This window comes from Opisthocomus hoazin, chromosome 12 (assembly GCF_030867145.1).
Source record: "Opisthocomus hoazin isolate bOpiHoa1 chromosome 12, bOpiHoa1.hap1, whole genome shotgun sequence".
In the NCBI taxonomy this organism is placed as follows: Eukaryota; Metazoa; Chordata; class Aves; order Opisthocomiformes; family Opisthocomidae; genus Opisthocomus; species Opisthocomus hoazin.
Window position 1 is genome coordinate 23,314,757 of NC_134425.1, and position 16,520 is coordinate 23,331,276.

General features: G+C 42.9%; 1 protein-coding gene across 9 annotated transcripts in view; it reads right to left on the bottom strand.

Annotated features, from left to right (window-relative positions):
- Window positions 1-16,520, bottom strand: part of NUP93 (nucleoporin 93) — an 82,920-nt gene that overhangs the window by 15,317 nt on the left and 51,083 nt on the right. For all 9 annotated transcript variants that reach the window (XM_075434224.1, XM_075434221.1, XM_075434222.1 and 6 more), the window contains 6 exons: window positions 15,337-15,465; window positions 8,439-8,513; window positions 6,218-6,307; window positions 4,505-4,644; window positions 2,240-2,372; window positions 1,130-1,287 (listed from right to left, as the gene is read on the bottom strand). In XM_075434224.1, coding sequence (XP_075290339.1) covers window positions 1,130-1,287; window positions 2,240-2,372; window positions 4,505-4,644; window positions 6,218-6,307; window positions 8,439-8,513; window positions 15,337-15,465 — 725 coding nt within the window. The remainder of the gene's footprint in view (window positions 1-1,129; window positions 1,288-2,239; window positions 2,373-4,504; window positions 4,645-6,217; window positions 6,308-8,438; window positions 8,514-15,336; window positions 15,466-16,520) is intronic.

The window sequence follows — 16,520 nt, forward strand, 5'->3', positions numbered from 1 at the left end:
GGTTAATTTCTAGAAGAATAACATGGCATACACTACTCTAAACGGCACTATGTTTTTTTTCCCCGATCAATTTGTTGTTTTTTTTACACATGCAAACAGATCTGTTCTTGCTCACATTTTCATACCTGAAAAGCCCAAATATATTCAACATATTGCAGGATGAGGGCTTCCCACATAAGAGCAAAATTGTCATCAGCTGAGGCGGGATGTTACAGGTTCACGTCCTGGCACTTACCTGGGCCCTCCAGTTTCCCCCAGTTTCAGCCAGCAGCTCAGCACAGTGCCATTCCCCTGAAGGTAGCATAGTTATAACGCAATAGCCGACTGTGTGCTTGTTTGAAATTCATTGCAAGGGGAAAGACAAACGAGATCACCTAAAACACCGCGGCAGAGTTCGAACCACACCTTAAGATGCACCAACTCAACTGTCTGAAGCCACATAATCAGTAGCTTGGCCTCTATCAAGTGATGGATAGCAAAAACTGGACGAGGAGAATAAACACAAGAAAGATGTGAGAGTGAATGCCTCTAAAGGCCTCTAACACACGTTACTTGCTTTTATTGTGTGGCATTCTTACGAACACAAGCGTAGTAAAAGCGTTCCCCAAAGGAAATTCAACTAAAAGAAGTGATGGGGGAAATAAAAAGACACAGGATTGGTGACAGCAGACAATCTGATCTGCTGTATGCAGTATCCTACTGTTACACAGGGCAGACCCCGTGGTAAAAAAGCAAAGCCACACCACTGTATTATTTTTGAAATGTAAATTTTTGCGTATTTTCAAACAATTCTTTCTCTATGGAGATTTCTAGACTTCAAAGTCACAAATCAAAATATGCAAGCTTCTTATATGTGATTTAGGCAGGTGTGCTGGTTTTGGCTGGGATAGAGTTAATTTTCTTCACAGCAGCTAGTATGCGGCTATGTTTTGGATTTGCGCAGAAAACAGTGTTGATAATACAGGGATATAACTGGGGTTAAACCATGACAGTAGGCGATACAAACACCAGGCAGCCATCACCAGCCGAAGAGACCCGAGCTGCTTCTATTTCTACCAAGCTACTGATTATTTCACTCCTCCACAGCAATTCTCACCCCTCACAAAGATCTTTTCTAGTTCCCAATTACCTTCTGTCTTTACTGTGCATGTACTCCTGAAACCAGGTTTTGAACTCTCCCAGCTGGTGCTGTGCCCGTTTCACCACATGCATGGCTGCAGTCAAATCTCCACAGCGCATGCAGTAGTAAATCAGTGCCCAGACAGGATGGCCTTCCACCTCACCATCCTGAGAATAAAGTAAGAAATAATTAATTTTTTTTTAAAAAGCAGTATATTTGAATTAATTTTCTTTCTAATTTGCCTTATTATTTCTGCCCTTATACCCACACACTGAATTTGGTAAAAAATTCTGTTTGTGTTACAGAATCCAGAGGTCATGAGGCTGAAGTCCTGTGAAAGCTGTGCACATCCCAGCAGCAAAGGATGGGACTCTCTTCTGCTTGCCCAAATTTCATTCTGAGGGATGCTCCGACAATCACAGAACTAGCATGCAGGTATCCTCCCCACCCAGGAGGGACTGGGGTTAGATCACTGAGGTATTAAAGACATTTGTATTGAAACAGAAAGACATCCAAGTAAACATGGATCTCAGCAGGTAAGAAGAGTACAGCTAGACAGTCGCCAGTGTTATAACTTATTATTTCATTTAACTTCTAATTTTTCAACCCAGCCTGCCTGTTTATCTGGTAATTTTGTAGGTGCACTTTCTGTTACATGCAGGTGAGCAGGATTTTATTCAGATTGCTAAATAAAGGGCTTGAGCTACAATTCAGATTAATTCATTACACATTTGGTCATTAACAACTGGTGTCACCATCTTAAAATAAGTGAAAAAAACAGAGAAAAAGCAAAACATGGAGATTACATCACAATGTATTTTAATACTTGCTTGCTGATCTCTAACAAGACTACCAGAAGAGACCATAAATTTTAGAATTTAGAACTCAAACTACTGGGCACCACCACACTTCGGAACTAGCTCTGAACTCAAAAGTGGTTTTGTCCATTATCTCCCATTTTCCTAATGAAAAATTCTCACGAAGGAATAAGAGCCTGTTCCCTAAAAGCAATTTAAACAACAGAAGAACTACTGGAGGCTGCCCTAGTTTCCCGGCTGTGCTGGAACAAACAGATGTGTGGTGGTGTTCTAGCTCAGTTGCTTAAAGTGATGGACATACCTGGAGACCAGGGACAGGCGCAGGGAGTTTGATGTTCAAGAAGCTGTGGACTAGTTGGTAGGTCCCTGGGACTCCACCCAGCTGCGCCTGGTGCAAGTTGCCAAAGACTGTCACAAAGGTGTAATTTTTGTAACTGGAAAACAAGACAGGCAAGCCAAACGGGAACAGACTGAAATATATTTGCTACAAAAACATCCACTGTCTTTCAGATCCAACAGAATTAGCAACTTAAAGCAAATGACCTTGATGTTCAAACATGATCATAACAAAATCAGGCGAAAGCTTCTGTCGATTTAGAAAGGTCCTTTTATTCAGCAGTCTCAAGAGAAACCATGTTTGGAGTCTGTGGTGTATCGCTCCAGGTTCAAGTCTACCATGAGGTCCTTCTCATTAGGGTCTCTTAGTACTAAGTTAAACTCAATTACTTAACTGGCAAAAAGCTTTTCCAGCCTAATGCTTTAACTCTCAATCCTGTCACAAAAGAACAGTTAAACACTGCAGATGTGTTTGTCTCTCCTCCCTGCCCTATGGACAAATACAAACCTAAGGACCATGGAACTACCAGAAGGAAATCACAGAGAAAAAGGGAACTTAGAGAAAAACAACTGGTAAAGGGAGCTTTGACAACACCCTGTCAAATAACCCATCAAAGCCACTAATCAAGGCAGACCAGTTTAACAAGTATTCACGCTTAGAAGCGGGAGTCTCAAAAGTCTGCACACTGAATATCTATATAAGCAGCAGCAGTAAATCAGATGAAGTTCTTTTTTTCTCTGCAGCACACGATACTCGTGCACCACCAGCCTACAAAACTGAAAGGCTATGCTTAACGTAGGCAAGCGTCAGTGTATCTTGATAACTAACAACATTAATGCTGAGTTAAGCACACGCTCCTCAGGGCTTAGATCACAGTTGCTCCAAAGCAACTAATGCACGAACAGCTGTGAGCAGCATTACATCTCCCTGTACGCGTGAGGGGCTGATGAGGCATGGAAACATCTCAACATTAGCCAATTCCTGCTAGAAAAGCAAAGCTACAAAAATCACAAGGTTGGGGTTTTTTTTTTGAAAAGAAAACACCCAAGCCTGAAGAGCGCAGTTTCCACAACTAGGAGGGTTGAGGGGGAACTATATGTAACTAATTCCTAATATCAGTTAGCAGGTAACAGCACTGCAAAAATTTCGCAACCTGGATATCTGGCAAATCACGTTAAGAGTCACTGGCTCATCGCACACTGCTGAGACCGAGGAACTGGAACCAGAAGATCCTTCCAGTGTGTCAGTTCATCCACACGCAGGCAGACACACCGCCACCACCCCTGGGTGACAGCAAGTGCTGATGAGGTGTGGCAACCAACTGCCAGGGGCCAAGAAGGGGCCGGGCCAGGAGGTAAAAACATCTCTTCCCAGGGTGCTGTACCAGAGCACAGCACTTTCTGTGCTCAGATAGCAGACCTGTGGCTGTAACAAATGCCCACGCACTACACCGCAGCTATTGTTTGCTTTGCACTGCTGCACTAGCCCACGGGCGTTACATTGGCAGCTACCAGATAAGAGACACTGCAATATCCACGTGTGCAGTGAATAGGTAATATGGCCGTCCAGGCATTCAGCTTTGGGCTGCTCCACAGCCTGCAATTCTCCAAGGATTTTCTTGGTCAAGGAGCTTCGGCCCCCATGATACTTGGTGCTACAGACAGTAAACCACTTTCCAGAGTGAAAAATCACAGCTAGATGTCTCAGCTTCAGCCTCTTCAAATTTCACAACCACCTTTCAGTGCAGAAGTAGCACGATCAGAACCTGACTCACTGCACCAGATTTGTCCCCAGTGCTGTCCTCACTTCCCCCCAGCACTGGCTGCTGACAGTGATCAGCAATCAGAAAGGGAATACATAGAAAAGGGGAAATTTTTCTGCAGAGAGGAAATAGAGCTCTTTCCACATGTGAAAAATCTTCACGTATCACTATGACAGACATAGAATATTTAAGGGCAACATAGAAGAAAGAATAAAAGGTCTTCGTGTCTTCTAAACAACCTCCCCATGGATCTGAGGACTTTTTAATGAGAACAGTTTTTAATCAAAACAGTTTTATACTCAAGCGGTTGCTCTAAGCCCTACAGAACAGAAAAGACAGGCAAGTGACACTTCTGTGAGCAGCACGAGGTAGCTGACTTGTTAATAGCTTTGTGTGCATTACAAAGTTATTCTGGTTTATTATTAGGGAACTCTAATAAACTGTGCTACCCAGAGCATTCACCTTACCTTTGTTCTAGGTAGTGCAGAGCCTGCCTCACGAACTCCATACGCACCTCCATGTTGGTCCGGACTTTCAAGGCATCGCTAGCAGGAACCAGGGTAACATCGGTCATTTGTTTCACCATGGCCCACATCTCAGAGATGTTCTATAAACAAGCCAGTCCATGCAGAAGTGATTAGTACAGAGACGAACAAGCAACATTGCTTTGAGCTACGTGGCGTTTTGATGCTTAAGAAAAGCATAAAAACACAAGAGTAACGTCCGTTTAGATTTGTAACGCAGTTATTCAGTGCAGTCATGAAGGTCAGCCACTTCTGTCCTGCAGAATTCAAATTTCCCAGGCTTCTCTGTATAATCCTTGTGCAAGAAGATGCCTATAAATATTGGACCTGCAATTGTCACCAGGATCAACAACGATTTCCAAAACTAGGCTGGGTTCTTGGTGCTCAGCCTCCTTGTCCATTTCCAGTTCATACCTCCCACTCAGTAAATACCACAGCAACAGCAGCTTTCCCTATAGGCAACTGCAATTAGAAAGCTGTGCAATCAGCTGTGATAAGAAATATCTAACAGACACTGATCACTTAGACAAAGCCTGAGGTCTGAGAAAGGTTAAAAATTATCCAGGTCTGCTCATTCACAAGGATGAGATCGTATCAGTGTCTACAGCACTAGGGTATCCCTGCTGAAACAGCAAAATACTGAGCAGTGACAGCACTGTCAGCTTTAGCAAGGGCAGCTGTTTGCTCTCGGTGCTTCAGAGCAGCAAAAACACTGAAACTCACCCGGCTGTCCCTAGCCAAATGAACACAGCTGTTCAAAGCAAAGGTGCACAGCTGTAAATCAGATCTGATTGAAGCATTTGATCCTCAGTTCCTGAACAGCTTTTTGCTCTCCCCATTTACAAAGTTTATTCATGACTTGGCCCTCCTGCAGTATTCCCCTCCAAGCATTTCTCAAAGGTGGCCAGGTTTGTGCATTGGGTTTTTTTGGGTAAATCAAGGCAATTCAGTTAAAGGAGTGGGGAAAAAAAGAAAAGCAGGTAGATCGTTGGTTTAAAGTCAATCCTAGGGGCTTTATGCTTTGCTATGGGAGCCTATTTCAGCTCTAGCAGGGTCTGAAAACCCTTCACTTACAACTAAAGACATTGAAAGGATATTACAGAATCACAGAATCACAGAATGGTCGGGGTTGGAAGGGACCTCTGTGGGTCATCTAGTCCAACCCTCCTGCCGAAGCAGGGTCACCTACAGCAGGCAGCACAGGGCCTAGTCCAGGCGGGTCTTGAATATCTCCAGAGAAGAAGACTCCACAGCCTCCCTGGGCAGCCTGTTCCAGGGCTCCATCACCCTCAGAGGGAAGAAGTTCTTCCTCATGTTCAGACGGAGGCCACATTTTGAAAAACCAAACACAACAGAACCCATTTAAAATGAAAAGCAATTTTTGCCCCCAACAACTCATCACTCATGATGGGACACTGCAGTGAAACCAGGTTCTTTTGTTCCTCACTGCGTTAAGCAGCTTTCACCACGATCAAGTTCATCACAGGTGGGCCCTGCTGTACTGGAGAAGGTTCCAGTATTGGTTCCGTGTTTTCTGTGGAGCTGTGCAATTTTTCTTTTTGCAATATCAGTATTTTTCCACCAATGTCAGTAGGCTATGAATCACAGCTGAAAACAGATTAAATACATTTCCTTACGCTAACTCACTGGCAGTACCTTATCATCCAGTTCTGCAACAGCAGCGCAAAGGTCCACCAGGTTAGGCTGCAGGTGTCCGTTCACTATCTTCTCATTATAAACATAAATCTAAAACATATTGAAAGTAAGCAAGTTCCCCCTCCCCAGCCACAGCAGCAAAATCCAAACCAGGCTTCCAGAACAGTGTCCCCAGCAAGTCCCTTCTGCTTCCCTCCCACATTAGCCGCTTCTCATCCGACGCAAGAGGAGCAGGCATCAGCACCAACCACGCTTCCACAACCCAGCAAAGCTCCAGGCCTGCCTGAAGGCGGGCAACAGTCCAGCTGCTCAGGGGTTCTGCACGGCAAAGCACTGCACTGAATGCCCTGCTAGACTAATTGCAGCTAATTGTTGGAGGACAAAGATTCGGAAGAGACCTGACAACTGGACGGCTGTGATATTCCCCTGCATGACAGCCTCCTACCTGCTGACATAAAAGAAACAGAGTTTCACTGGTTTGTGGCAGTATTCAGGGAAATTTGACACAGGGAAATGAGAACAGAAACTCGGCCCTTCAAAATCTGCCCTTAAATGTATATACACATGCATATACCCATTTTGATGTAAAACTTGGTCTTAATTCAGCTGCTTCTACTATTGTTTATTCTACTCTCAGCCTAAAGACCTTCCAGCTACGTCTGAAAACAAACATTCTCAATGTTAGAAAGGCAGTGCCGTCGTACTTCAAGCCCCTTTTGCATGCACTACTTCCACATGCCCAGCGTGCAAACAAAATGCAGAGCTCCGGACTGCAACCAGAATCTAGCATCAAAGAAATCACGTATATGGACTTCACCAGGTTTCTGTGAAACAGTTTGACCTATCCATGAAGAACAATTAATTATTTCAGCGTAAAACACATTTCATGGCTGTCGATAAACTGAAACAGCACAGACTGCCTGCTCCCCAGGACTCTAAATGCCCCACTGAAACCACAGGAGCCCACACCCAGTGCTGAAGCCCAGGTATTTTTGCACCCAAGCAGCGTGACATTAAGGACGGCTCAGCCAGGCCAGCTTCTCCAGAGGGCTTCCCGGAAGCACACGGCGATGGCACCGAGTGTTTTGGCAGCAGAAGCCTGGCCCCGAGAGCCGTGTTTCCACAGCACTGGGCAAGCAGCCTGCCCGCAGCCCATACAGCTGCCGAGAGCCCACCTGCCCTCCCACGGGGAAGACGCGGTGACTTTGCACTGCTAGAGAGGCTGGGCTCCCCATATTCACTAAACATCAGGGAATATTGACGATAGCCTCAAAGTATGGAAATAATTATGCTATGAGGAAGACCTTTAATGCAGGTGTATTACAGTAGATATGAAACAAATTAATGTACTATTAACCACCACTAAATCAAATGTACGCTTTATCAGTACAGCCACGCACCTTATATTGCAATTAACTTCTTCACAGTTACCATAACTGAATGCAGACACAGAAACACAGATGTACGAGCCGCTATCTGTCTCAGCAAAGACAAGCCAATGCACACAACAACAATAATTGTGTGCAAATTAGGCGACGCTTTGTCTATGTCGCTTCACATATTGCATTTTGAAAAATCAAGTCCTTCTCTTTCATTTTGTTTCCAACAGTGCTGGTAAACAGATCATCTCAAACAACAAAAGTAACAAATTGGTTATGTAAAGGTTTATCAGTTTTCCCTAAAAATTTTCAGAGGGAGTCTAATGCTACCAGACATATTAATTCATAGCTGATGTGCTACAGCTGCTCATAAGCGATACCACTAAAATGGGATAAAATTTGACAAACATCAGGACTGAGACTTCAGCATGTTTTTCCTACATGCACACATCAGAAATCTTCCACATGTGAGAATAAAAGGAATAGAGTCTTCTTTGCATACAATTATGCACTGACACAAATTCTAATCAGCTTCTTTTTTTTTAAAGGCTAAAAGTGTTTCAGTTTACTATACAAGCACAAATGATTTCTACAGTCCTGTATGGTGCTCAGGACCTCCTTTGGACAAAAAAAAAAATCCTGTAGCACACAAGTGAGTACATTGCTAAAAAGTCAGGCTAAACTTCTGTATTTTCCAATTGCATTTTACCTCCAGGCAGGTATTTTCATGTTTTACCTCACACATTTTCTTACGCACTACACTTGCAGATCTTTTTTTACCCCCACCTCTCTCCCTCTGTAGAAAACAAGTTTTAAATATGTTTTATCTCATTTCCACTCACCTGACGAGCATACGCCATCTCCACATTGTCCAAAGAGCTGCGACCTGGAGGACCCAACTCACCAACGTAGCTACGCTGTTTAATGAAAAGAATATACGGAGGTATAAGGTATAAAGTTACTGCAATGCATTTTACCAACATTCACTCCTAAAGACCAACAGCTAAACCATGATCCTGACAGCACTAAGAACAGGGTTTATGAACTATCTACCGAGTAAAATGCATAGTCTCACTGGAATACCCCATTATCTTCCAAATATAGCTTAAACTTCCTGAAGTGACAGAAATCCTCCTGATTCAGTGCAAACCAGCCATTAGCTCTCTAGAACTAGGACATCAGCATCTCTCGATAGCATCTTATAATTTTAATTCTTTCCTTTTGTTTCTTGAAAGGTTGCTTATTGTCACGCTAGTGTCTTGCTGCGAAGCATCTAGTCTGAACGTCCATCACAGCAAGGACACAAAATTCAGTGAACCAGCTCAAATGGATCCAGTCTAGCAAATCTGACACTCTAGTTGTGCCCCAGTCCCATTTTGCAGACACAAAAAGGAACTGTAGCATTGAATTATGTGCTGAACAGTGCCCCGCTGCTGGTCAGCTGCAGGAGGAAGGATGCTGGCAATATCCTGACCTGAAAAAAAATCATCTTTCTACTGACAGACTATGCCAGGATTGTGATATTCTCAATGCAGAGCAGGGAGGGACAACTGATGGAGTCATGGCATGGAAAACTTGTACTCTTTTACAAAACTCAAAACACAACTTGCCATAATAGTCTAATGCTGCATAAAGCTATTCTTGTAAGTCTTCACTACCAATCACAGGTATGTTTTCAGTATAGCCACCCCTGAACACAGATGTTCACCACTCTGGAAGAAATAATCGTCCCAATTAAGTGTGCAAAACTCTGATGCTTCCTCTTTCCTGAAAATGTAGTTCTTCATTTCACCATTAGCATTCCAAGTCTGGGGTTTGAAAAACAAAGTGCAATCATTTTAGAGACAGATCCTTTTGAGGTGAGCAGTCCTTTAATATCAGCTGCTTCCTAAGCAGTGCTACAGCCATGATGGTCTGAAGATCAAAGCAAGACAAGCTCAGTACAGAAGCATAATATTTATTATGAAGTCAACTGACATAGTTAGGGCAAGCACAGAGGAACAGACAAGCTTGCAGAAAAGCAAGCATGTTTTCAGGTCCAAAACCGAAGCAAAGGTCTTCGAATTCCAGACTTTGAACCCAAAAGCTCATTTGACTCTCCCAGGTGCAGCTGGTCTGAGAACAAGACGTCACCTCTGCGCACAAACCTTGCTCAGCATACTTCAGGTGTCTAGCTTAGGTGCAGTTACAAGGATCTCAGACGGTTGTTTACTTCCCCCAGGAGAGAGGATGCAAAGCACGTAAGCTAAATACTGGAAGCGGCCGAGCAAACGCTGAGAAGGGCTGTTGCTGTGCCTTGGCTTGTTACCACGTAACCCCAGTTCATCGATATTCCTCTAAACTGGAATCAGTAACTTTTTCTGAGAAAGAGCAGGTACATCCGCAGAGTTTTAAAATTAACGTTTTATTACCGACTAAGTTGGCTGTGGCTAGCTGCACATCCTCATCAGCTGTTACACTGCACCTTAGCAATACCAGCAAATAGCTTTACTTTTTCTCACATCAGTTACCCAGAATATCAGTACTTTACTGCGTAGATAGGATCACCTTCGAGTACTGCTCAAGGACATGCTCTAGTCTTTCCTGAAAGAATTCAGTTAAATGCGAGCAACTTGCTGCCAGTACAAACAACATAAAGCCCAAATGCAATGGAAAAATCATGGTTTTCACTTTCAGTTTAACCAGCTTTAGGGTTCAGCTCTGCTGACATCCGTCAGACCACTGTTCCTGCCGTGACTTGGCTTGTGCGGATTTCAGGGCAAGGGCTGAGAAACGGGCAGCTTTTCTCCAGACACTGTCATCACTCAGTTGCTTGTTCCAAATGAGAATGAAATGCTGACAGGGTCTTCAGAAGAATCTCACTTTTTGGGGAACTGTACCAGACTTCGAAACGAAATCATACAAGCATACGAACTTCCAGACATGTTACTGATCAGTCTACGCACTGAACAATCTCTCAGTCATGAGACTGAATGACTACAATTTTAATTTGATGTCCGTTTAACTCAGGTTATCTTCTCTGGTGCTTACACTCCTGAGCGTGTGTTCTTGCAGAGACAATGCCTATCCACTGTCCTACTCCAGGAGTTTTGATCAGGAAAATTTTCGCAATTGTAAATTTAAAGACCAATGAAGCGACACAGTTGCAATGGCCAAGAAGCTGTTCCGAGTTAGCCAGGAATTTATACGTGAAGATAAGGGCATTGACCTCCATTGAGAAATTAAGAGCTTTGTGGTATTTGTGATCTTCCTGCACGCCATACAACAGTTGATTACAGAATGAAAAATATTCAGCTGTGTTTTGTCACTGATACAGCGAAACAGAAATGAATGAAGGTAGCAAAGATGAACCCGGACAACCCTTTAACATTCCTGGAATTAGTTCATCACTGCCTTAATTTCACACTAACAGTGCAGTTTAAATTATGTTCAACCTGATTATAAAATCAGGCAGAGGCATTCAGACCTTAGGCATTATAAAAATGCCTTACCAAAAACTCCAAAGAAATCCCACTTTTTCTTTTTGCAGCTGAACTTACACTAAAAATACTCTTCACAGTCACTTCTAATGGATACTGATATTCAGAAGCATTTGCATTTCTCTTTCAGTGCCAAATCATCTGACACAAATTCCTTCAAATCCACCTAAAAACCCGACAAATTCTTTGTTCTAAAGAACAAAGAAGCTGTTAAAGCAGGTTTCCTGGGAAACAGACATCATGGCAGAAATAGCGCTTTGCAGCCTTCCTCTATGCTGTGCCAGATAAATTGCAGAGTTATTTAAAGTAACGCTAAATTATGGATGTTGTCATTAATTACTGATGAGGTTTCATCTTCTAAAGCAAGTGAAGAAGGGTACATTGTGACTTAGTGTCACTTTTCAACCAGTGCCCAAACACCAGAAACATAAGCACTGGGGCTTTCTTTTGCAAGTCTGGTTCCTTTTTCTCCTGCTGCTGCTTTGCAGCACCAAGGAGCACCCATGTGGCTGCCGCTCCAGAGAGCGGAGTGTGACTGACGGGGTAAAGCCCACAGGTAAGGATCTGAATTCAAAAGCGTATGCCTGAAACTAAGAAATAACTGCTGAGGTTTGGGGGTTTTTCCTTGCTCCAATTTTAATTTTACCCTCACCGTTATGTTTTGAGGATCACTTATTACCAATCTGCCACAGCTGAGAACTTCCACATTGAAAGTAAAATCTTTAAATGCCCACTACTGACTTGGCACTTCAGCAAGGAAAAAATTCAGGAGCTCCAGAATTTCTCTTGCTTTTCTTTCCTATGCCAAGAGCCATGGGAGCAGGCTTATTTCCTATTTTTACCATCTCGTACTTGAATTCTGGCTTCATCCTTGCATTATTAAAGTTAAAAAAAAAAAAAAAAAAAAAAAAGCACTAGCTCACTGAACTATCTTATGGCTGTGCTACAGTGAAATTTCAAAAGGAAAACTAAAGCTGTGAGTCAGCGTGGGGAAGGCCGTTTCCACTCTTCACCCTGAGTTGCAGAAATGGAGAGCTGCACACGCAATCCTTCTGAAGATGGTAACCAGCGCCTGAAGAGGCATCCCCTACAAGCTACGGGGGGGATTTGGGGAAGGGGGAGGACATCCTTGGGTGGCAAGTCAGAACTTGCCAAGTTTTCAAGCAAGGAAAAAGATTATGAAAGATGTGTTGAAAACAGCAGCTAGGTACATATGGGAAGAAATGTTTCAGGTCGGCTTCTTAAGCTTAACTGGAGCAGCAAAAGGAAAAATAGGAAAGTGGGTAATGCACAAAGGACTGCAGACATGCAAATGCACACTCATATCTTTCTACATCTCTAGTCTGGTATTGCTTAAATGACTTGTGCTGATTTTATCAACCACATTTGCTTCTCCCTGCCCTGAATTTAGGTCTTCCCAAAACATTCTTCAGAACTATAATATTTATTCTGAGTATTATCCATTTGCGAAAGCTGCAGCTATACTGCTCTGCCATCACGTTTTTATCTTTTACATTCATTTAGCCTAATGATACTGCTTTTCAGAGGAGTCCTTCATTTTCACTCAGCCAAGCATTCAGCCTCAGTTGCACACCAAACCGCGTGCACATAAAGATGCATTATTCAACACCCTCATATGCATATGCACATTCCTCAGCAGAAGTCTGGGCAGACATTTTGTCAGCACTCCAAATGGCTTGGCCAGTAGATGCAGTGAACAGCCAGGCAGGCAACTGAGCTGGACGAACACCATCAAAATCCACTGCGGAGCAGCAGGGGAGGAAAAGCATCTTGCGGTCCTCGGGACTGAAGGGATATGAAGACATGATACAGAGGGGCAGAACAGAAACTGAGCAAACAGCGTCTCTCCATCACTGCGGTAGCGGGTTGCTTGACAGCAGGAGTGGGAGAGCTTGGGGTGGGGGTGGAAGAAAGATAAACCTGGAATAAAAGGACAAAAGAAATGCCTCGGCACCTAGTGGAAGACGAATGGGAACAAACACCTTGAGACCACAGGTGTGTGATACCTTGAAAACTAAACTTGGGATTTCCTCCCTTTTCCCCCCCAAGACGCACCTTTTTATTAGCTCTGGTTTTCCCTTACAGTAAGGACTCCGGGCTAGAGGACTGAGGGGAGCAGAAAACCCTAACGGCAAGTCCTTCGCTAGGTTCTTTGAATCATGAGCTTTGCCTGTTAATTGGTCTTATTTCCATGAATAATGTGTTGGTATTTCACTCTGCCCAAATTAGCTTGCCCAAAGCTTGAGAACTGGCTCACAGGCAGACCGACCCCCTGCTGCGTTTGGATCTGTGCCTTTTCAGTTGATTCTCAATCTCCAGAGGCTATCAATTAAACCTCTACTATATTCTGCAGGCTGTGTCTGTTTGTCACACACACAAAAAACTTATTTGACTGGAACAAGGCTTTAGAAGAACAACCTGCTGTGGGGAGGTTAGATAACAGGCTTTTAACACAGTAGCTGCACTTCAAACCTCTCAGACCTTTGACTTCTCGAGGCTAAGACTAGAATATATGAAGGATTTTAAATGCTCTTGAAATGACATACTGATACTACGAGTGCTTTGAAACAGAGTGGAGTATTACTGAGCGATAGTGTATCTGGGGTCTTTAAACTCATTCATGAAAAACATTAGAGATTACCCCCCCCCCCAATTCGATGCTTGGCATCTTGAGTGCCATGGATGGGGGATAGTGTCCAATTGACACTGAAACATCAGAAAAGGGGTTTTACTTTTTCAGAGCAGGTTATTAAACTGCTTCTTCTAGCAGTTAATACCCACACTTTGAAAGGAAAAGCCCACACCTATAACTCACACACAAATCAAAGATGTCAGAAGCTATCAGAATAGCTGCCTTCAGACTCACATCCTAAAATAATGGGATAGCTGTTCCTTGTTTTAAATCAATTCAGTCTGCATTATTTAGCATTTCTAATATTGGAAAGCTGGACAACCTTCTGAGAAGTCACAGTAAAGTATCAGTAAAATACTTTGAGGAAGACAGCTTCTATAAAAAGATGTATGCTAACTGGGATTAACCTATATTTAAAAGAACAGTAATCAGAAAGGGACATTTCATTAACAACTTTAATTATTTCCAAATCCCTATACAGGTCATACCCCATTAACACCAAGGGCGCTTTTTTTTTATTTTTAATGTACTTCGCAGCTCTATAAGTCATTCCAATGAACAAATTTTTTTTTTTTTTTTTTTTTTTTTTAAAAGGAGTGGGGTGGGGAACACAGCTACAAAAAACTGTGCCTGTTTTCTGGCCTGAAAGCACAGCAACTTGCATTCTCCCAGCCTCTATCGTCTCCCCTCTCAAGGTTACAGTTTTCCTGGAGCATTGTGCAGGGGCTGCGATGTAACTTTGTGCTCCAGGGACCTCAGCTGATGTCTGATGCCTCTAGCTTGGAGGGATGGAGTTCCCACCGCTGTTCATGTAACTGTGCTACTGTTAACTACTCATGTAACTGGAGAATTTTCTTTAATGAGAATAAGCTGTGAAGTTTTAGTTGTAACAGAAGATAAGGAATGTTTTAAGTTGCTAGTCAATACCTTCTCACTCTAAACAGTGTCAGTCTTGCCCAAAGGATTTAGTCGCTACTAGGTTAACCTCGAATTGCTCAACACTAGAAGTTTTAGCAGCACAAGATTTTTATCTGTACTGCATGAGACAGCAAGGTAAAAAGGAAAGCATGCTCCTCTTTTTGTTGAATATTCATTTGGTTTTGCCAAGAAACCTGAGAGACTTCATCAGCCTCCTAAGAAAAGCCATAAATCCTGGCTAGCACACAGGAATAAGGTACAGAGACACTCCAAGACCTATGTGAGCACAGTTGTACCTGAGAAACTGTCTGGTCTCATCAGCTTTGCAAAGGTTTCCTGAGGATGAAGTTCACCCCAACATGTTTTCTGTCCTCTGGGTTAATTGACCTAATATGTATCAGTGTGACTAAGTTTCGGGTTTGCACACATGTTGCTTGAAACACAGCTTCAGCAATAGGAGCTCTGTTGCCTGTACCCATCAGTCAATAAAAAACAATCAGAGGCTTGGTATTTTGCTAGACAATGCATTCTACTAGTCACAGCCATTCTAGAATTAAATAGAGATTATATATTTCCAATTTTCACACAGTTGTAGCTACAGAATAATCCAGAGGTGGTTTCAGTGGTGCTCGAGTGCCAGCTGCATACATGCCGTGTGTGACTATGCAGAATGTTTAGAAAGACAGTTACCTCATTTTCCTGGGTGAAATCGAGAGCATCTTCCCCTGATGCAAGCAGGGTATGAAGAATCCTTTGTTTCACCTGTTCCCATTCAACCAGCATTGATTCTCGATGATATTCCTCAGCCATAGCAAAAGTCTGTCGGTGAAGAAGAACAAGAGCTGAGGAACATACAGAAACACCAAACAGCCTAGCTCTGCTATTAATAAACCAGCCTAAAATGAAACAGAAAATAGCAGCTAGATAAATCAACTAGGTCAGCCCTCAAGAGCTAATAATGTGCTGCATATTATTTTAACCAGCTTCCTCTTCAGGTATGAGGGGATACAGAAAGTAGGGGTGTGTGGAATTCAGACAACTCTCACGTACCCCCAGCTGGTAAAACAGGGAATCTGTCCCTCTTCCACGGTACCGCAATACACACAAAACTTAGCAGGCTGGAAGTCAGTAGGCTTCTTTCTTTAGTTTACAGCATGCACACAATATCCAGGTCATCACAGATCCATGTGGTTTGTTGAGACTACCTTCTCTAATGGCAACTAACTTTTCACCTCCCTGGAGACTATAAAGGTTTGACTTCTTGCATTCTTAACAGAGACATGGGTTTGTTGTTCATATTTCACTTTCAGGCCTTCATCAGTATGTTTTCTTTTATCTTTTCCTATTTCCCTTTGAAAGAAAAAGTATTCAGGAAAACTAACCAGTGCCAAAGAATCAGAAAGTCTCTCTCACATCAAGAACATAACACAGGAAAGCATGTAGGAAAATAATACCCCAAGAAAAAACATCCTTTTACCTTTAAAATGGCTGATGTGCTACATTGTCTTCAGACTTAGTTGGAGAACTCATGGAAGAAAACAGCTTTTCCCTTGATGTTCCTTGTTTTGGCAATAGCATTAGGGTAGCGAAGATGCTTCACTACCTTTCCTGTTATTGTTGGGGTAATGCTAACTAGCAGCCTCCAGTATACCAGGACAGGAAATACAAATATTTCCACTAATTCTAAACAGATAATAAGCCATATTGGATCTTCTACTTCTTTCCCTTTCCCAACCTACTCTTTCATATAGCTCTGTGCTGCAGCGTAATGAAATGACTTGGTTGGCTGAGTAAGTTTTTCATCTCATTACAGCCCACTGTTAGGATATTGTCAATTAAAGGGCAAAACATTCCCCAGTATAAATGGATTTCAT